At 40.6% G+C, this 22,295-nt stretch overlaps 2 protein-coding genes across 2 annotated transcripts in view; one reads left to right on the plus strand and one right to left on the minus strand.

Annotated features, from left to right (window-relative positions):
- TLR5 (toll like receptor 5) overlaps positions 1-22,295 on the minus strand; it is a 566,717-nt gene that overhangs the window by 135,142 nt on the left and 409,280 nt on the right. The gene's annotated exons all lie outside the window — the stretch shown is intronic.
- FAM177B (family with sequence similarity 177 member B) lies at positions 7,296-21,884 on the plus strand. Its single transcript, XM_049868040.1, has 5 exons — positions 7,296-7,461; positions 12,510-12,863; positions 13,152-13,218; positions 20,842-20,939; positions 21,298-21,884. Exons 2-5 carry the CDS (start codon positions 12,690-12,692, stop codon positions 21,478-21,480), a joined length of 522 nt encoding a protein of 173 aa, XP_049723997.1. The 5' UTR covers positions 7,296-7,461; positions 12,510-12,689; the 3' UTR covers positions 21,481-21,884.

Genomic DNA, 22,295 nt, shown 5'->3' on the forward strand with positions numbered 1-22,295 from the left:
ATATTTGATATATAACATTATCCAGTATGATGCAGTGTTGTGTACTGTGGTAAACTAAGCTAGAGAGCTTGTCATCACTGGACAGTACTCTGTAGAAAACATTGTGTTTTGCAAATTTGAGGTTGCATTTCAGTGCTGTGTAAAGGTACTGAAATGAAACTTTATTCAGAAATACTTATTTTCCAGAGTAGTGGTGCTTTGGCAAATACCGCATTTCTCTTAATATGTGTATAAAATGAACTTGCAGTGTCACTGTGGATTACGACAGCTTTGTGTCTGAGGACTGCCGTTCACATATTTGAGTACAGGCAGTCACTGATTTATGATGCGGTTCCATTCCAACAACTCTGTTGTAAGTTCTGACATAAGTCAAATAAACTTTTTTTTTTTTTAGTTTTCATTTGTATTACCTTTTATTATTAGTATCTTTATAAATCCAATGTTTTTTTGTCTTTGGGGGCTGGAAACATTACATATAAACTTGCAGATGTGTTGTAATACTTACTGTTACAGATTGAATTGTGTCCCTTCAAAATATGTGTTGTAAATCTAACCTCTATTCCTGTGGTTATAATCCCAGCTGGGAATGGGTTGTCTTTGTTTTGTTAATGAGGGAGGATTAGTGTAGGGTGTGTCTTGAGTCGGTCTCTTTTGAGATATAAAAGAGATGAAACGAGCAAGCAAGAGCAGAGATGGGGGAAGAGAGATGCCAAGCCACATGAACAGCACCCAGGAGCAGAAGCTCAGAAGTGACAAGGACCTTTCTCCAGAGTTGACAGAGAGAGACTTCCCCTAGAGCTGGTGCCCTGAATTTGAATGTTTAGCTTCCTTAAATGTGAGAAAATAAATTTCTGTTTATTAAAGCCATCTGTTTATAGTTATTTCTGTTACAGCAGCACTAGACAACTAAGACAGGATTTGGTACCAGGAGTGGGGTGCTGCTCTAACAAATACCTACAATGTGGAAGTGGTTTTGGAATTGGGTCACGGGTGGAGGCTGGAAGAGTTTTATGGTGCCTAACAGTAAAAGCCTAGATTGCCTTGAAGAGACTGTTGGTAGAATTACAGATGTCAAAGGCAATTTCTGGTGAGGGTTCAGAAGTGAGGAAAGCTATAGAGAAAGTCTGTTGTCTTATGAGAATACATACAATGCTAGCAACAGGATATTGCTAGAAATGTAGACATTAAATATACTTTTGGTGAGGCTTTTAAAAAAATGATAAATATGGTTGGACAATGGAGGGAAGGTGGTGATTTTTATGCAGTGGCAAAGAATTTTGAATTATGTTCAAATGTGGAAGGCAGGACTTGTAAGTGATGAATATTTGGCTGAGAAGATTTCTAAGCAAGATCTTAAAGGGGCCATGTAGTTTCTCATTGCTGCTGATAGTAAAATGCAAGAGGAAAGAGATAGACTTAAAAAAGAACTGCAGAATGAAAATTGGAAAATTATTTTGTACAAACGAAGGACACATGTCCTAGAGTTTCACCAAGGATGTGGCTACAGAATCTTTTATCAAAGAGATAAGCCTGTGGGTGATGAATCTAACAAACTACCGCAGCAGAAAACCCATCAGCTTAGACTGAAGGGAACAAAGAAAGAATAAAAGAAAAGAATGCTGTCTGCTTCTTGGAATTCTATAGGCAGGAAACAGGTCAAAAGAGCTGTATCTGTTGTTCTCCGAGAAAAGACAAGAAACATCCCTGGAGTGGCTCAGAGATAGCAGAACTGTTGGCCGGAGCATGGGAAGCAAAGCTGGCTAAGTCTCAAAGGGTGGGCTGTGACCTCCGAGGTGTCAAAGGGTAGAGCCACAGCCTCCCAGGTTTCAGAGTCAGGTCTTCATCAACTTGGTTCCAGAGTGTGGGGCTGCCATTCAATTTGGCCAAGAGGATAGGACCACGGCCAAAGCTGAGGAGGTGGGGCTGCCATGCCCAAGGGGCAGAAAAGTGGGGCCTGCCTGAATAGGGGCGGGGGTTCACCACTCAGATGGACTAGGAGAATAACCCAACACCACTGCCCTCGAGTCGATTCCGACTAGGAGAATGGGACCATCCAAAGCCAAGGGAGCAGAGTCGTCGTCATCCCTGTGGACTTGAAAGGTGAAGCTGAAGCTCAGGGCTGAGAGGCCTCCACCCAGAATCCAGAGGGCATGACCAGCACCCACAGCCTCGAGGGCAGGACCATTGCCCAGATGGTCTCAGAGAACAGAGGGTTATTTTCAAGCCTTAAGCACTAACGTGTATTGTTCTGCTGGGTTTTGGACTTGCTTGGTACCAGTTATCCCTTCTTCCCCTCCAATCTGTCCTGTTTGTAATGGAAATATCTGCCTCATGTCTGTTCCACCATTGTACTTTGGAAACAAATAGCTTATAGTCTAGATTTCACAGGTTCACAAATGAGGAATTTTGCCCCAGGATGGAATATGCCTGACATCTCACCCATGTTTGATTTAGTTGATTCAGAATATGAGATTTTGAACTTGAAATGGATTTAAGACTTTTGGGGTGATGCGATGGGATGAATGTTTTGCATGTGGCAAGGACATGAATTTGGGGCGGCCAAAGTTTGAAATATTATGAATTGAATTGTGTCTCCCCAAAATATGTGTTAAAACCCCTAACCTCTATTCCTGTGGTTATAATCCCATTTGGGAATGGGTTGTCTTTGATATGTTAATGAGGCAGGAATAGTGTAGGATGTGTCTTGAGTCAACCTCTTTTGAGATATAAAAGAGATGAAACGTGCAAGAAAGCAGAGATGGGGGAAGAGAGATGCCAAGTCACATGAAGATCACCCAGGAGAAGAAGCTCAAAAGAGGTAAGGACCTTCCTCCAGACCTGACAGAAAAACTTCCCCTAGAGTTGGTGCCCTGAATTTGAATGTTTAGCCTCCTAAAATGAAAGAAAATAGATTTGTTTGTTAAAGCCATCCATCTGTGGTATTTCTGTTATAGCAGCACTAGATAACAAAGACACATTACATACTTTAAAAAATACATCTTAAGTGTAGTTCATCATAACTAGGATATGTTGTAAGTTGGGGGCTACCTGTAATTTTCCTAAAAATGTAAAATTTTTATTTAAAAAAAATTTATGATTAAGCTAAAGGGATTAAAATTGTTCATCTGGAAGGGGAGCTTACTTTATGAATTACGGAACAGAAAATCATATTTGACTGTGCTTATCCAGAAGGCCAGAGCTAGCCCTCATGCAAGTTAATGCATCTCATGGCTGATGATAACGCTTGAGGCAGGTATAAGCTCAAGAGACAATGGTAGTTCAAGTGGTCATTTGAATTTCGGTTCTCTAGAGCTTCTCAAGTATTTGGCATTGAGCTATTGATCTCAGTCTTCTGGGTGGCTAGCTGGGAAGGGCCTGCAGTGGCTGGAGCACCCAAGCTGCTCACCTCCAGCCAGGAGCAGCCTCTTCCAGGCCTCCAAGTCTCCCCCGATTTATCCCAGTGGTGTGAACAAAGAATTGTAGAATGTAGAGAAAGTTGAGAAACACCCCAATGGGACAGGCGTGTAGGTAAAGTCACTCACTTTTATCCATGGTAACTGGGGGAGCCCTGGTAACGCAGTGGTTAAGAACTTGGCTGCTAACCAAAAGGTTGGCAGTTCAAACTCACCAGCCCTCCTCGGAAACTATGGGGAGTTCTACTCTGTCCTATAGGGTTGCGATGTGTTGGAATCGATTCGACGACAAAGGATTTTGGTGGATAATTTAAAGATACAAATATTCTGCTGAGTGGCCTTCTGTCAGCAGTTCTCAAAGGGGAGCAGCAACACTTGTTTGTTCATGTTTTACATTCCTGACTATACCCCACCCCCACCAGAGCGACTCACTGGCCCACTGAGTCACTGTTACTCTCCAAGTGGCCCAGTTCCCTCAGGTGAAATGGCCTAGAGGAAGTGCAGTGAGTACTGCTTTCACCAGATGCTGGATCTTTAGACCACCTCTGGGAAGCGGGGGTGGAAGGGCAGGGAGGCAGAGCCAGCATGGCCCTGGCACACAGTGCTAATTAGCTTTTGTGTAACTGGCCAGCACCAGTGCTTTGTGGCATTTTTCAGTGCTTCATCTGAAAGCGTTTTCTAGACAACTGGAAAAAGAAAACTCCAGAAAATTTTAGACATTATGCCTTTCTGAAGTTAAATGCCGGGATACAAAACTAGTGTGTTATTTTCTTGCTACAGATTCCAATGCTCTGTTTCGATGGAGTTAATTAAAAAGAAGAGATTAGTATATAAATGTAAAGAGAGAAACACTAAGGCTAGTCATTGGAAAAGCAAGAAATAAAAGATACGTCTGTTCTCTCCTTGTTTTTCCATCTATTATATAGTAACCCGTCCGTTAAAATTAACTAGATGTGTGATTCATTTATTAAACAAATAGTTACTGAGGGCCAGCTACGTGTCAGACACGGCTGTCGGAGCAGAAGATACAGATGTTAGATAAAAACCCCTCCCTCTATACAGGCGGGGGGGGGGAACACACAACATAAGTGAGATATAAAATACAGAGTATGTTAGGAGACAAATCAGAGAAAGAGTAAGATGTTGAGTGGTGAGGGGATTAGAAACTTCTCTGAAAGACAGAGGAGCTCAGGGTAGGCTCAGTTTGAGGTAAAGACCTGAAGGAAGTAGAGGAGCAATGCTGAAGGAAAGAAACCCAAGTCAGAGAGAACAGCCGGCACAAGGTCCTGTGTGGTCAAAGAACTGGAGTAAGGTCAGTGTGGTTGAAGTGATGTGAGCTGGGTGGATGGGGGTAGTGCAAGACGATGTCAGAAAGGTAATGGTGTCAAAGGTACTGCCTTGCAGGCCATTGTAAGGGCTTTGGCTTTCACTCTGGGTGAGATGGGAAGTCACTGGAGAATTTTAAGTGGAAGTATGACATGATCTGACATGATTAACAACTCCAGCTGCTTTTTGAGTGTAGACTATAGAGGAACAAGGAGGAATGAGGAGCCCACTGCAAAAATCTAGGTGAGAGATGCTGGTTTAGACCAGGTGGTGGCAGTGGAGTGTTGAGGAGTATTAGAATTCCTGAAATATTCTGAGGGAAGATCCAACAGGATTTCCTCAGGGGTTTAACGTGAGAACAGAAGAAGAATCAAGTATGGCTCCGAAGCCTTTGGCCTGAACAACTGGAAGAATGGAGTTGCCATTTACTGAGATGGGGAAGTCTATCAGAGAAGTAGGTAAGGGTGTGAGTGGGGTGGTGGTGGGGGTGCCCTGAAGGCATGAGCAAAGATTTAGACACATTAGGACTGAGATATCTGTTAGACATACAAGTAGAGACACCAAGTAGGTGGTTGGATCTATGAATCTGGAGTTCAGGGGAGAAGTCTGATTTGGAGACACGTAAATATAGGAGCCGCCTGCGTGTTTTCAGTCGCTGTTGAGTCAGTTCCGACTCGTGGCCACCCCGTGTGTGTCAAAGTAGACTGTGCTTCATGGGGTTTTCAAGAGCTGTGACCTTTCGGGGGTAGATCGACAGGTCTTTCTTCTGAGGAGCCTCTGGCTGAATTCGAACCACCAGCCTTTCAGTTAGTAGCCACATGCTTAATGATTTGCACCACCCAGGGACTCCTCATCTGTGTGTAGATAGTCGTTAAAGCCAAAAGGCCAAATCTGACCATCAGGGAAGTAAATGGAGAGAAAATCACTAAGGTCCGATCACTCAGCCCCGCCCGAGGTGTTCAATCTTGAGAAGTCAGGGAGATTAGATGATCTGTTAATTACTGTATATACTTAGCAACGATTCGTGATTACCTAGATTTGAGTTTTTAAGAAACAAAAGATAGAGATGCTTGCAAGGATTGAACAGAGGTAAAAAGTAGGTTGTAGGGAATATTTCGTCCTCTGAAAGGTAGATCACTAACCCTTCTAACTCAGACTTGAAGCCATTCCCTAAGTCCACCTTTCAGCCAAAGATTAGACAGGCTGATAAGACAAACAATAACACATGTGAGGAACGTGCTTCTTAACTCAATCAAGTATACAAGACCAAATAGTCAACACCTGCCCAGGAACAAGGACGAGAAGGTGGAAGGGGACAGGAAAACTGGACAAACGGACACAGTGAAGCCGGGGTGGAAAAGGAAAGGGGGAGAGTGCTGACACAATGTGGGATTGCAGCCAAAGCCATGAAACCATTTGTGTGTAAATTTTTGAATAAGAAACTAACTTGCTCTGTAAACATTCACCTAAATCACAATGAAAAAAAAAAATCACAAAACATCTATATCTAGGTACTTGGTGTGAAGTTGGCAATGTCCCCAAGGTTTTTATATACAAAAACCAAGATTCCAAACTGTTTTTTCAGTATTGAGCACCCTGTATTTTGACAGGTACTGCAACCAGAAAGATGAATTTCACATACTGTCCTAAAATGCCCAATAGGTGGCAGGAAAAATTCACCAAACAGATGGTGAGCTAGGTCTCTGTCTCCTTTCTCTCTCTCCACTGCTCTAAGAGCCCTCAGAATTAAAATTAGGGATGTAAATGTTTACATTGTGCGCAACAGGATTTTAATGCGGAAGAGGGAGAGGTGTTCTCTTCGGAGAGCCAACAAATGTCATTATGCCGTGATATATGGGGGTGAGCCAGCTGTCTGTGTGATTCATTTGGTTTGGAAACGTACGTGTTTGGAGATGGTTTTGAGAGAAATAAATTGACTATAATGAGACTGCTAGCCCTTATTGTTAAATTTATGATGTTTAAGCAAGAAACCCTCTTGAAAAATAGTAGGCAAGGTGTCTTGGAACTAGCTTGATGGTTGAGCTTTCTGCAGTACGCCAAAGCACTAAATTACAAGTCACTCTCAGCATTAAGGAGTCCTGGTGGTGCAGTGGTTAAGCATTCAGCTTTTAAGCAAAAGGTCAGCAGTTCGAATCCACCAGCAGCTCCTTGGAAACCATAAGGGACAGTTCTACTCTCTCCTATATGGTCACTATGAGTCGGAATCAACTCAACAGCAAAGGGTCTCAGCTTCAACATAGAAGGTACTTCTCTTCCCATTCTTAGTAGCGCACTGGTCCCCAAACCTGCCCGCACATTCAGATCACCTAGGAAGCTTCAAAAACCCCTGATGACTGTGTCCCACCCCCAGAGACTCTGATTTAAATGGTCTGGACTGTGGCCTGGCTTTGGAATTTTTTTTTAAAGAACCCTAGATGATTCTAATATGAAGGCAAGCTTGAGAGCCACTGTGTTTATTTAACATTGAATGAGTAAATATAGCAGACCTTCCCATAACTCAAACATGTTCCGTCCGGTACGACACACGCAGGAGGTGAACACTTCCACGTCAGCATGTTTATGGGCTCTGTATGGCCTCAGCCTGCTTTTATTAAGTTATCATCTACCGAGCAGCTTCTAGCACCAGACATTGGACCACCTTCGACACCGAATTAATTGGGGGAATGAAAGAAAAAAAAGCAAAACCAGAGGAATTACGTAGGTGAGTTGCTTTTTGAAGATACATTGCTTTCTTTTGATTGTTGCTGTGGAATATGGTTTTTTAAAAACCAACAGTCTTTTATTTCTCATGGCACTGACAATATTGACTTTTACAATAATATTATGCTTAGCATATTGTTATAAATACCAAATTAAAAAATGTTTTATTCCTTTGCTTCTTTTTGGCACCAGAAGCCAAATGGGAATAATTCCTATTTCTTAGCACTGCTCTTCTGTGATAAACACTGCCATAAAGTAAGGCAGGGAGTCCCTGGGTGGTGCAAAGGTTAACATGCTCAGCAGCTAACCGAAACATTGGAGGTTCAAGTCCACCCAGGTGCACCTTGGAAGAAAGCCTGGTGATCTACTTCTGAGAAATCAGCCACTGAAAACCTTATGGAGCACAGTTCTACTCTGACACCCATGGGATCACCATGAGTTGGAATCAACTCGGTGGCAATGGGTTTAAGTAAAGCAGGGAAAACTGGTGTTCCATTCATATCTCAAAGGAGCCCTGGATTAAGCAGGTAATGTATCACCTTGCTGTAGATGACAAATTAACTCTTGACAGGTCTTTTGCAACTCTGATCTTTGACGATGGCATAAACTCAGTATCGTACCAATAAGATTTGGTAATTTATTCATATATACATACATGAATGTATGTGTGTGTGTTCAATCATATTTGTATTGTCCATAAAATCTTTCTGAAATTCACTCTGCTAGTCTGCTTTTAAAAAAAATTTTGTTTTGTTGTTGTTGAGAATATACACAGCAAAACATACACCAATTCAACCTTTCTACACACACGATTCAGTGACATTGACTACATTCTTTGAGTTGTGCACCCATCCTCACCCTCCTTTTCTGAGTTGTTCCTCCCTCATTAACATAAACTCACTGCCCCCTAAGATTCCTATCTAATCCTTCCAGTTGCTGTTGTTAATTTGATCCCATATACATAGTTCTTAAAAGAGCATAATGCTCAAGGCAGACATTCTTTACTAGGTAAGTAAAACTATTGTTTGGTTTTATTGTTTGGAGATTGATGAGTAGGCTAAGATTTTTCGTAGTTGTGTTTGGTTTAGGCCTCCTCATCCCCCAATTAGAATTGAGAGTAAGCCAGAGAGACAGATTAAGTTGGTGTTGACATGGGTAGCTATTTGATATAGTAGCGATAGTGGTGCTGTTTTGGGGATGTTTTTGGTTTAAGGCTTAAAGATTATCTCAGGGCAATAGCTGGGTGAACCACTGAAATTATTGCTAAACCAAAAACCAAACTTGTTGCCCTTGAGTGGATTCCTAATCATAGTGACCCTACAGGACAGAGTAGAACTGCCCCATAGGGTTTCCAAAGAGAGGGTAGTGGATTCTAACTGCTGACGTTTTAGTTAGCAGCTGAGCTCTTAACCACGGCACCACCAGGGCTCAGAAACTATTGCTAGTCTCCTTTTGAATAGATGGCTGATAAACTATTTATATTTACTATGATTACTGATTTATTTAGATATATTGCTAACATTTTATTCAGTGTTTCTACTAATCATGCCTTTCCTTTACTCTTGTTCTCCCCTCCCCCTTTCCTGCTTTCTGTGGGATTGATTGTTTTCTATTTTTCTTCTATTGGTTTTGAAGCTATACATTCTAATTCCATTATTTTACTGGTTACCTTTAAATTGTTAGCATGCGCACCTAACATCCTATCCACCTACAAAACAATCCTTAGAAGAGGTCAGCTCCTTGTCTTTCATGGTGTTGTCTACTACTTCATGCCATTTTGTTTTTATACCTCCCCCAGAATGTTGTTTTTTTCAAAAGAGTTTTTAAGAGTCAGTATTTATTAAGATTTTCATCCTGTATACTAATTTATTTATTTACTTTTGTTTCTTGCATCTCACTCTTAGCTTTTGGCTCGGTTTCCTTCTTGAGGACATGTAGCCTTATATTAACATTCTTTCAGTGAAGAGGCAGGAATGATTAACCCCCAGTTTTTACAGGTCTGAAATGTCATTTTACTCTCTCTCTCAGTGATTGTTTAGCTGGGTATTGAACTCTTTTTGACAATCTGTTGTCTTTTGGTGTCTCTGGTTGATTTTAAGTCTGCCATCTGACTATTTCTTTGTGAGGAATCTGCCTTTTCTATTGTAAATTCCAAGGTTTTTGTAATTTTTATAGTCTAAATTGATTTTATTTTTATTTATCCTCAGTATTCTGTGCACTCTTCAGAATTGAAGATTTGTGTCTTCCTTCAATTATGGAAAATTCATAGTCATTAAAACAACCCCATTATTTCTCTTCACTTCTTCTGGAACTCCTATTAGACACATGCTCAACTTTCTCATCTATCCTTTCTACCTTGTAACTTTCTTTTGTGTTACCAGAATATATAGCTTTTTTATGCTATATTATGAGAGATTATCTCATATTCTTCAGCTATGTTTAATCCATGTCCAACCTATCCTACATTGACTATATATTTTGTTTTTAGAATTTCTGTTCAATTCTTTTTCACATTGTTTTATTTGCATATATAGTGTTTTGCTTCCTTTATCTCTTTGAACATATTAAACACACTCATTTTAAAATCTTGTTTTGTTCTATTATTCCTAACTCTTGGCATGAGTATTCTCCCAATTTTTTCATCTGCTGAAACTGCCTCATGATGCTTGGTTTGTTAATGTGATTTGTAAATTTTTGCAAAGAGCACACCCTGGGCAGAAGTTGTTTTTAGTGGAGATCTGGCATACCCTGTCTTGTTAAGCATCCCTTCAGTGTGGTTGGTGTTTGCATCTAACAGAGTTCTGTGGGTTACACCGCCTTTAGCTCAGCTTCCCGTCAGGTCCTCACACTATACGGAGAATATGCATTTGGGCTACATATCAGCACATGGTACTGGCCTGAGGTCCCATTTTTTTTTAGGTGATTATTTCTACCCATGTTACCAACAGAAGGCAAATTGCTTTGCCACTTTTGTAGGTCAATGAGTAGTTTTTCTACTTCACATTTTATAGATAAGGTAGTACTATATTGTCTTAGTTTTATGCAAGTAGCTACATTTCACCCCCACCCCCCACCTCCCACCCCCACACTCATGGAATCTGTGATTTGGACTCTCCTTCTTACGTGGGTGTTAAAACTCCAGTCCCAAGGCCTATATCTGGTTCTGAAACCTCAGGGGCCCTTTCAGCTTCAGATCACCCTTATGACTTTGAATTCCTCTTTTTTTTTTTTTTTTTATAACACCTAGGTATATTTTTCTTGTTTCCTACCTTCCTTCTTTCCTTCCTATCATCCTTCTTCTTCCTTCCTTAGTGAAGGTGTGATTTAATGTTTTCTTTGTTTAATTATATTCAGCACTTCTTCTGTTTGAAGCAGGAAGGAAAAGTCCTCCATATTGCCTGAGTCCAACGTATTTGCTGGTATAATCTTAAAATGTATTAAATGTCACTGAGGACAATAAGTGCACTTACCACATTAGAATAGGCCTTGACATTGCACTATTAAGTAAATGATAGATAATAATAGCTATATTGAATGCTGACTGTGCTAAGAATTGTTTTAACTCCTTTACATGGCTTAACTCATCTATTCCTCATAACAACCCTATAAGATTAGTACTATAGCATCCTGTGTTATTTTGTAGATGAGGAAATGAAGGCATAGGGATATCAAGCAATAGGATTTTAAAGTTAGCAGTCTGGCTCCAAAACTCTTCAGCTTTATTGAGGTATAATTTAAATATAATAAAATTAACTACTTTTAAATGTAGAGTTTGATTAGTTTTGACAAATGTATGTAGTCGAGTAACTACCTCTACAATCATGATATAGATTAGAACATGCCCATCAACCCCTAAAGTTCCCGGTGCCCTTAACACTAGCAACCACTGGTCTGTTTTCTGTCGCTATAATTTAGACTTTGCTAGAATTTCACATGAATGGAATCCATATAAATGCAATATTGGGTGTCTGGCTTTTTGAGATGCATTCATAGTAGTTGTCCATCACTTTTAATTGCTGAATAATATTCCATTGAGTGGATATACTACATTTTGTTTATCCATTCATCAGTTTCTGAACATTTGGGTTGTTTCCAGTTTTTGACCATTGGTAGTGTAGCTGCTATGAACATTCACATACAAATTTTTTGATAAGCATGGCTTTTAATTTCTCTTGGATAAATACTGAGGAACAGAATTTCAAGATTATATGGTAAATGTACGTTTAGCTTTATAAGAAACTACCAAATTGTTTTCCAAAGTGGTTACACCACTTCGCATTCCCACTAGGAATGTATGAGAGTTCTAGTTGCTACATAGCCTCATCAACACTTGATATTGTCAATCTTTTTAATTTTAGCCATTTACTATTGGGTATGTTATGATATGATATCTCATTATGATTTTAATTTGCCTTTCCCTAATGACTAATGGCATCGACCATGTTTTCATGTCTATTTTTGCCATCTGTAAATCTTCTTTAGTCAAGTGTCTATTCAAATTTTTTTTCATATTTTCATTGAGTTGTTTATCTTTTACTTATTGAGTGGCAATGGTTCTTTATATATCCTGGATATAAGTCCTTTGCCAAAAACCAAACCCTTTGCCACTGAGTTAATTCTGATTCATAGTGAAACCCTATAGGACAGAACTGCCTCATAGGGTTTCCAAGGCTGTAAATCTTTATGGAAGCAGACTGCCACATCTTCTCCCACCAGTGGTTGGCGAGTTTGAACCATTAACCTTTCAGTTAGCAGCCGAGCACTTAACCACTGTGCCACTAGAGCTCCCCATAAGTCCTTTACTGGATATGTATTTTGCAAATATTTTCTCCTAGTCTGTGCAAAACCTGTACTCTTAACCACCACCTATATGGTCTCTCAATATTTATTGTAATGAATGAGAAACTTCTGCAGAGTGATAACATCTTTCTAATAGCAATTGGAGGTTTTGCAACTAACAAGGAGCAAAGAAATCCCGTTAAATTTTTTGTTTAAATACTCAATGTTTACATTTTTGCTATTAATGGATTTCTTCTATTTTTATTACAGAACTGAGCATCCCTTCTTGAATTCGAAGAATTGATGAGACCACAGCTGTTATTATCTTTGAACTCTCTGTCTTTACCATCCCCTGAAGATAACTAGATACCTCTCAGTTATGTAAACACTGCCCTGGGCAACTTTCCCTAGGTTGCCTATTTTTAATTTACTAGTTGTTTTACTTTCCTTATGGAAAAAGAACATTTCCAGCAGTTAGAAGTAGAGAATAGTGGACATTCCAAAAGGACTACACCCAGAAGAATCATCCATTTTGTTGATGGAGACATCATGGAAGAATATAGCACAGAGGAAGAGGAGGAGGAAGACAATGAGGAAGAGGGAATGAATTCAACACCTGACCATGTAAGCTTAGAATATCAATATTAGGAAACATGGGGGCTGAGTGAGTGAGTTATTGAGCAAGACAAGGTTTGTAGAAAGTATAGTTTTAAGCTAAGTCCTGAATCTCCTTGATTTTCTTTCTAGATCTGTGTATAGTCAGGTCATACTTTTGATAATCTTAGTTTTCTCATCTGTGAGAGAGAAAATGGAACATGTTATAAAGCATTTTGAAACCTCAACATGAAAGATTGTGTAATCAACACTCATGTTCTTAATTATTCTCAACTTGGTTTCTTTCTTTTTTTTCAGACTAAACTTTCGTGGGGATCCTATCTACGGTTTTGGGCAGGGCGAATAGCAAGCACTTCATTTTCTAGTAAGTACTGCTAAAGTAATTTTTTCTGTCCTAAATATATAACCCTCAGAGTTAGATGGGGTTTCTAATGGTTGAATACATTCCAGGGCATTCTGAAAAAGTGATGAGCTCATCTTGGGTCTGTGCTTGGACATTCCAATGGCATAAAACCTCACGTCTTCAAACAGACACTTCCATGTTTTGCCAACTCTTGTTAATAAATTCTTTCTTATGTTGGCTCAAATTTTGTCTTCTTTTAAAGTTCTTCCAGTTGACTCTAGTTGTCTTTATTAGGGCCATACAAAACTAGCCTACATTCCTCTTTCATAGGTCAAATAGTCAAGTATTTAAAGACAATAGTCAGGTCTCCCTGAGTTGACTCTTTGCTGAATAAACTTACAAGTATTTTTAAACTATTGTTATATGACATAGTTCCAAGTCCTCTCATCATAGTCACTGTGTTATAAACATGAACTTTACTGACCCCTCCTGGGGGTATAATGAATGGCTTAAGGGGCTATTTATAATGCGTAAAATACTAAATCTTATTTTGCTTGATTTTCGCCAGCTTAGAACACAATTTGCCACATCTAATTACTCATTTCCTTCTAACTTGTATATGCTTGTGCATATGCTAGGGAAAAAATTACTTTAGAAATCTGAGAAAATATAAAATGTAGCTCTTAGAATTTATCTTCATTCATTCATTAAATAAATATTTCCTGAGTACCTATTTTTGTGCCCAGCACTGAGCTGGACCCTGGAAACCAAAGACAAAAGACACAGTCCTGCTTTCAAGGGGCTCAATATTTGACGGATGATACAGACCAGGAAACATTCTTATAATATGTCGCCACAATTGCCAGAATAGGATAGCACATGGACAAAGGGCTGGGAGACTCAGGAAAGCTGACATATGGAGGCGACATCTCAACAGAGCTATGAAAGTATGTCAGGCTAGGGCCAGCTTGGGGTCTGGGGTATGAGGATGATCAGAGAGTCTTTAAATTACAGTGAAAAGTGATGATAGGGATGATTTAACCAGATAATATGAGCCTCTAAGAAATAAGTGCTTTTACGTAAGGCTAGATAGAGGATTGATGGTTTGGAAGTTACACTGGGGACCAAGTGACTACAGGCCCTACCCTGATGATATACCTTGATAGAAGCAATGTAGCCTTCTAAGGAGGTTTATGCTTTAGTTACGGCAAGATTGTTTAAAGAGGTGGAATGTTTTGGAGGAAGGGACCCATGGAAGATTAGGTCAGGGGAAAGAAATAAAAAAATCAATATGGTCTGTTGGATTCCTCTACATCAACAAAGAGAACTTTAAAGAGGAAATCACCAAATCAATACCATTTACAGTAGCCCCCAAGAAGATAAAATACTTAGGAATAAATCTAACCAGAGACATAAAAGATCTATACAAAGAAAACTACAAGACACTACTGCAAGAAACCAAAACAGACCTACACAAGTAGAAAGACATACCTGAATCGACTCGATGGCACTGGGTTGACTGGATTTTGCTCATAGGTAGGAAGACGCAACACTCTGAAAATGTCAATTCTACCTAAAGTGATCTACAGATACAATGCAATCTAAATCCAAATTCCAATGACATTTTTTAATGAGCTGGAGAAACAAATCACCAATTTCACTTGGAAAGGGAAGAGGCCCTGGATAAGTAAAGCATTACTGAAAAAGAAGAACAAAGTGGGAGGCCTCACACAACCTGATTTTAGAACCTATTATACCGCCACGGTAGTCAAAACAGCCTGGTGCTGGTATAACAACAGATACATAGACCAATGGAACAGAATTGAGAATCCAGACATAAATTCATCCACCTATGTGCAGCTGATATTTGACAAAGGCCCAAAATCCATTAAATGGGGAAAAGACAGTCTCTTTAACAAATCGTGTTGGCATAACCGGATATCCATACCTCACACCATGCACAAAACCGAACTCAAAATGGATCAAAGACCTAAATGTAAAATCTAAAACAATAAAGATCATGGAAGAAAAAATAGGGACAGTGCTAGGAGACTTATTACATGGCATAAACAGAATACAAAACATTAACTAACTAACAATGCACAAACACCAGAAGAGAAACTAGATAACTGGGAGCTCCTAAAAATCAAACACTTATGCTCATCAAAAGACTTCACCAAAAGAGTAAAAAGACAGCCTACAGGCTGGGAAAAAATTTTGGCTACAACATATTTGTTCAGGGTCTAATCTCTAAAATCTACAAGATACTGGAAAACTTCAACAACACGAAGACAATAACCCAATTAAAAAATGGGCGAAGGATATGAACAGGCACTTCACCAAAGAAGACATTCAGGTGGTTAACAGATACATGAGGAAATGCTCACAATCATTAGCCATTAGAGAAATGCAAATCAAAACTACAATGAGATACCATCTAACCCCAACAAGGCTACCATTAATCCAAAAAACACAAAATAATAAATGTTGGAGAGGTTGTGGAGAGACTGGAACACTTATAACACAGCTGGTGGGAATGTAAAATGGTACAACCACTTTGAAAGTCTATTTGGCACTTCCTTAAAAAGCTAGAAATACAAGTACCATACAATCCATCAATCCCACTCCTTGAGAAATAGGAGCCGTCACTCTAATAGATATATGCACACCCATGCTCATTGCGGCACTGTTTACAATAGCAAAAAAAAATAAATAGCAAGAAGGTGGAAATAACCTAGGTGCCCATCAACAGATGAATGGATAAACACATTATGGTATATTCACACAATGGAATGCTATACAACAATAAAGAACAATGAATCCGAGAAACATCTCATGACATGGATGAAGCTGGAAGGCATTATGCTGAGTGAAATTGTTGTCGTTATTAGGTGCTGTCAGTCAGTTCCAACTCATAGCGACTCTACATACAACAGGATGAAACAGTGCCCGGTCCTGCACCATCCTTACAGTTGTTGTTATGCTTGAGCTCATAGTTGCAGCCACTGTGTCAATCCACCTTGTTGAAGGTCTTCCTCTTTTCTGCTGATCCTGTACTTTGCCAACCATGATGTCCTTCTCCAGTGACCGATCCCTCCTGACAACATGTCCAAAGTATGGAAGATGCAGTCTCACCATCCTTGGTTCTAAGGAGCATTCTGGTTGTACTTCTTCCAAGACACATTTGTTCTTTCTTTTGGCAGCCCATGGTATATTCAATATTCTTTGCCTACACAGTTCAAAGGTGTCAATTCTTCTTCAGTCTTCCTTATTCATTGTCCAGCTTTCACATGCATATGATGCGATTGAAAATACCATGGCGAGGGGCAAGCGAACCTTAGTCTTCAAGGTGACATCTTTGCTTTTCAACACTTTGAAGAGGTCCTTTGCAGCAGATTTACCCAATGCAATGTATCATTTGATTTCATGACTGCTGCTTCCATGGCTGTTGATTGTGGACCCAAGTAAAATGAAATCCTTGACAACTTCAATCTTTTCTCCATTTATCATGATGTTGCTCATTGGTCCACTTGTGAGGATTTTTGTTTTCTTTATGCTCAGGTGCAATCCAAACTGAAGGCTGTGGTCTTTGATCTTCATTAGTAAGTGCTTCAAGTCCTCTTCACTTTCAGCAAGCAAGGTTGTGTCATCTGCATAACGCAGGTTGTTAATAAGTCTTCCTCCAATCCTGATCCCCTGTTTTTCTTCTTATAGTCGAGCTTCTCAGATTATTTGCTCAGCATACAGATTGAATAGGTATGGTGAAAGGATACAACCCTGTCACAAACCCTTCCTGACTTTAAACCGATTGGTATCCCCTTGTTCTGTCCAAACAACTGCCTCTTGATCTATGTAAAGATTCTTCATGAACACAATTAAGTGTTCTGGAATTCCCATTCTTTGCAAAGTTACCCATGATTTGTTATGATCCACAGTCGAATGCCTTTGCATAGTCAATAAAACACAGGTAAACATCCTTCTGGTATTCTCTGCTTTCAGTTCGGATCCATCTGACATCAGCAATGAAATCCCTGGTTCCATGTCCTCTTCTGAAACCAGCCTGAATTTCTGGCAGTTCCCTGTCGATATACTGCTGCAGCTGTTTTTGAATAATCTTCAGCAATATTTTGCTTGCATGTGATATTAATGATATTGTTCTGTAATTTCCACATTCAGTTGGATCACCTTTCTTGGGAATGGGCATAAATATGGATCTCTTCCAGTCAGTTGGCCAGGAAGCTGTCTTCCATATTTCTTGGCATAGATGAGTGAGCACCTCCAGCGCTGCATCTCTTTGTTGAAACATCTCATTTGATATTCCATCAATTCCTGGAGACTTGTTTTTCACCAGTGCCTTCAGAGCAGCTTGGACTTCTTCCTTCAGTACCATCAGTGAAATCAGTCACAAAAGGACAGATATTGTACAAGACATCCATTATAAGAATTCAAGAAAAGGTTTAAACATAGAAGAAAACATTCTTTGTTGGTTACAAGGCTGGGGAGGGAGGGAGAGGGAAATCCACTAACTAGACAAAAAAAACCAAACCAAGCCCATTGCCGTCGGGTCAATTCCGACTCAACCTGCTGACCTTTTGGTTAGTAGCCATAGCACTTAATCACTATAAGAATTATCTTAGGTGAAGGGAAGGACGATACACAATACAGGGAAAGTTAGCAGAACTGGACTAAACCAAAAGCTAAAAAGTTTTCTGGACATAACCAAACAGTAAGAAGGACAAAGTAGCAAGGGCAGGGGTCTGGGAACCATGATTTCGGGGGACATCTGGGTCAATTGGCATAACAAAGTTTAGTAAGGTAATGTTCTGCATCCCACTTTGGTCAGTGGCGTTGAGGGTCTTAAAAGCTAGCTAGTGACCATCTGAGATGCATCAATTGGTCCCAACACACCTGGAGCAAAGGAGAATGAAGAACACCAAAGACACAAGGAAAGTATTACCCTAAGAGACAAAAAGGGCCACATAAACTAGAGACTACATCAGCCTGAGACCAGAAGAACTAGATGGTGCCTGGCTACCACCAATGACTGCCCTGACAGGGAACACAACAGAGAGTCCCTGATGGCACAGGAGAAAAGTGGGGTGCAGAACTCAAATTCCAGTAAAAAGAGCAGACTTAATGGTCTGACTGAGACTAGAGGAACCCCAGAAGACTTGGCCCCCAGACTCTCTGTTAACCCAGAAATAAAACCATTCCCCAAGTGAACTCTTCAGGCAAATATTAGACTGGACTATAAGACATAAAATGATGCTTGTGAAGAGTGTGCTTCTTAGCTGAAGTAGATACATGAGACTAAATGGACAGAGTACAACTGCCCCACAGAGTTTCCAAGGAGCGCCTGGCGGACTTGAACTGCCAACCTCTTGGTTAGCAGCCGTAATATTTAACCACCACGCCACCAGGGTTTCCCAATGGCACTTAACGACAGCAAATCTTTCCAAAAATATTCAAGCTCTTCATTCTGTGTGTTTGTCACTGTGCCTAGTACATGTGCAGAAAACTTCTAAAATATTAGAATACATCTGTTTATGAACTACTAGAATTACCAGGGCCGTCCGAGTTCCACCTCTACCCATATTCTCTGTGTAGAGATGAGGGTGCGGACTGCTAGCATATTTATGTCTCCACTACTTTCTGGAGGAGTCCCTGGGTGGTGCAAAGGGTTAAGCACTCATCTCCTAGCCAAAATGTTAGAGGTTCAAGTCCACCAAGAGCCACCTTAGAAGAAAGTCTTAGTGATCTATTCCCAGAAAATCACGCTGAAAACCCTACAGAGTGCGGGCTACAATGACGCTCGTGGGGCCGCTGTGGGTCAGAACCGACTCGAGGGCTGCTAGTCACCGGCTACCATCTGCAGCCTCCAAGCAGAAGCACTTCTGCACCTCTGTTTGGAGCCCTGAAGGAAGCTGAACTCACCACGCAGGACATCCTGCCAGCCTGAGTCGAAGCCCAACGTGTAAATCACTGTGATCCCCCTGCTCTCCTCCATCCTCTGAGTCCCATGTGGATTTACTATTATTATTATTATTGTGCTTTAGGTGAAAGTTTACAGCTCAAGTTAGGTTTTCATATAAAAATTTATGCAAACATTGTATGTGACCCTAGTTGCTATCCCTGTAATGTGACAGCACACTCCCCATTTCCACCCCGGATTTTCTAGGTCCATTCAACCTCCTCCTGTTCCCTTTCTACCTTCTCATCTTGCCTCTGGACAGGATAAAACACAGCCCAGTGCTGCACCATCCTCACATGAGCCTGTCGTTACAGCTACTGTGTCAATCCATCTCACTGAGGGTCTTCCTCTCTTTTGCTGATCCTCTACTTTACCAAGCATGATGTCCTTCTCCAGGGACTGGTCTCTCCTGAAGACATGTCTAAAGTATGTGGGACGTAGTCTCACCATCCTCACTTCTAAGGAGCATTCTGGCTGTACTTCTTCCAAGACAGATTTGTTCATTCTTCTGGAACTCCATGGTATATTCAATATTCTTCTCCAACACCATAATTCCAAGGCGTCAATTATTCTTTGGTCTCCCTTATCCATTGTTCAGCTTTCATGTGCATATGAAGCAACTGAAAATAGCATGGCTTGGGTCAGGCACACCTTAGTCCTCAAACTGACACCTTTGCTTTTTAACACTTTAAAGAGGTCCTTTGCAGCAGATTTACCCAATGGAAAGACAAGACACGTGAAAAATAGAGAGTATCATTTTCATGTGTTATATGAGCAAAAATGTTCCATGAGGTGGAGTGAGTCAGGGGAATCAGGGAATCCTACAGCGGTGGGCCAGATGCACTACACTTTTAAAAGAAGCATTTCTAGGAAACACCTTTAGGAGTCCACTTATTCATGCTAACCATTTACCCCCCCCTCCAACTTTAACAATTAATGCCGAGCCTGCAGGCCACCTTGCTGGTGGCAGACAGCAAAGTCCTTAAACTCCTGAAGGAGTTTGTCTGGACGCATGGCAGAATTTTTGACATGAGTCTTTTTAACACCAGATTGTGTTTTTGGTGTAATTTGAAATATTCTCACAGCTGGTATTCAGCTGCTATGCACGGCAACGGGCAGCATCTGTCCTGATTGGCCAAGACCCATGCTGTACCTGTTGTTAAGTGTTTTGAAAACCTCTCATGTGATCTTTACCTGGACTGTCTCATGATACAGCTCCTGATATATTACATCAAGTTTAGATGTACTTCGATATGAAGATAGAAGATTTGACAAATTCCCTTTGAGTCCTAGAGTTGTTTTGAGAGTAGAGAGCAATTGACATCTTTTCTCAGCCTTGAAATTAAAAACAAAACTTAAACCAGTTGTTACCGTGTCATTTCTGACTCAGGATGACCGACCCATGTGGGTCAAAGTAGAAATGTGCCCCCTACGGTTTCCAATGGCTGATTTTTCAGAAGTAGATGGCCAGGTCTTTCTTCCAAGATGCCCCCAGGGTGGACTCAAACCTCCAGTCTTTCAGTTACCAACCGAGCGTGTTAACTGTTTGGACCACCCAGGAAATCGGCCTTGAAGTTTAGCGTAGTAATAGATTACTTGCAGGCAAATTTAAACTCTCTGCACCTCTTGTTATTAATTCCGTTTACCAAAGTGTTTGCTCTTCCCTTTTTTAGCGTGTGAATTCCTTGGTGAAAGATTTGCTGTCTTCTTTGGTCTCGATCAACCCAAATATCAGTATATGTTAAACGAGTACTATCGAACACAAATTAAGGTATGTGACAGCCTGAAAGGAACACCATGGGCCCTGACAAGGGAAGGTTAGTTGCTCTAATTTTAGGGTGGTGGAGAGAAGTATTTTCCCACCTGGTAATCAAATCTCACTTTTTTTTTGGGGGGGGGGTCTGGTCAGACTGACTTCTTTATCTACTGCCCCTCACCTCGCAACACTTCTTCTTACTTGCCTCTCTTGTGAGGGTTACAACGTCAGGAGATGGGTCATAGAGGGTAGTAGAGCGTGAAGCTTGAGACTGCTTCAAGGAGAAGCTTCTCACAAGGACGTCCCTACACGGAGGGAGTTCAAAGGTATTTGGTCTTACAGTTAAACATTTCCTTATTTCTCTCCTGAACAGGAACTTGACAGGGAAGTTGAAAGGAATGGTGCAAAGGCCCAGTCAGCTGATGTTCCTAATGAAAAGTGTCACCTGCAAGCCAGGGGCCGAGATTATGGGACCCAACAACAGGACACTGCAGAGGGTGTCCCTCGTGGGAGCACCTCATCCAGGGAGAGCCTGGTGGCCAACTCCAGCCCATGAAGGGCAGCAGTACCTGTGGCTTTCTTTAGTTCTCTGTTCCTTGGCAATTGATTACCATGGCAACAGCACACAGGTTGCCCTTCTGACACAGATCTGACCCCAATTTCCTTGTGGTTTATTTTCAAGCATCCCAGATTGCAAGCAGCAATCAGAGTAATTTCAGATTCTTTCTCAATGTGAACTTTTATTTACAAGCCCTGGGCCCCAACTCACCCTTGTTACCCTGATACAAGTCCTGTTAGTCGGTTGTAGTCTGTTAGCATTGATATTTGCACACTTGTACTAATGCCTTAGAAAACTTGAACCCACAAGTTTTGGGCTGCAACTCTTTTTCTTTGGGCCAGGGTGCAGAGAAGAAGCTCTGTTCCTCAGGAAAGCCTTTGGGCATCACAAAGTCTAAGTAATCCCCCTTTAGCGTTTGGCATGAAGCAACATGGCTTGGTTGCAGCTAGCTTTAAATAAGCAAAAATTGTTTATAACTGTGTTACAAGATGTTTACATAGTCTTTAAGAATGAGATGTTTTTCCTAGTAATCAATCAATAAATAAAATTATTTAAGCTCTAGTATTTGGAAAACAAAAAAAAAAAATGATATTCTTTTTTATTTGTCAGCCTATTTCAAAACCTGAAAAGACCAAACATAAATGTCATACATAGCTAGATAGCATAGGCTGTGCTGCCCAAAGGTAGCTGTGATGTAACAGCAAAAACACAGCACTTGCAGTAAGAAGGCCGGAGTTCAAGTCTCAGTTCTTCCATTTCCTAGTTGTGTGTTTTAAGTCTCCAAATTTCTGAGCTCCTGTCTCTTTCTTTGT

The sequence above is a fragment of the Elephas maximus genome, chromosome 24, assembly GCF_024166365.1.
Source record: "Elephas maximus indicus isolate mEleMax1 chromosome 24, mEleMax1 primary haplotype, whole genome shotgun sequence".
Taxonomy (NCBI): Eukaryota; Metazoa; Chordata; class Mammalia; order Proboscidea; family Elephantidae; genus Elephas; species Elephas maximus.

Bases quoted from the DNA above. Each gene is read 5' to 3' on its own strand.
- FAM177B (XM_049868040.1), top strand. From the start codon at position 12,690: ATGGAAAAAGAACATTTCCAGCAGTTAGAAGTAGAGAATAGTGGACAT. The intron at 13,219-20,841 runs GTAAGTACTGCT...TCCCTTTTTTAG, and splicing joins AGCAAGCACTTCATTTTCTA to CGTGTGAATTCCTTGGTGAA. The intron at 20,940-21,297 runs GTATGTGACAGC...TCTCCTGAACAG, and splicing joins ACTATCGAACACAAATTAAG to GAACTTGACAGGGAAGTTGA.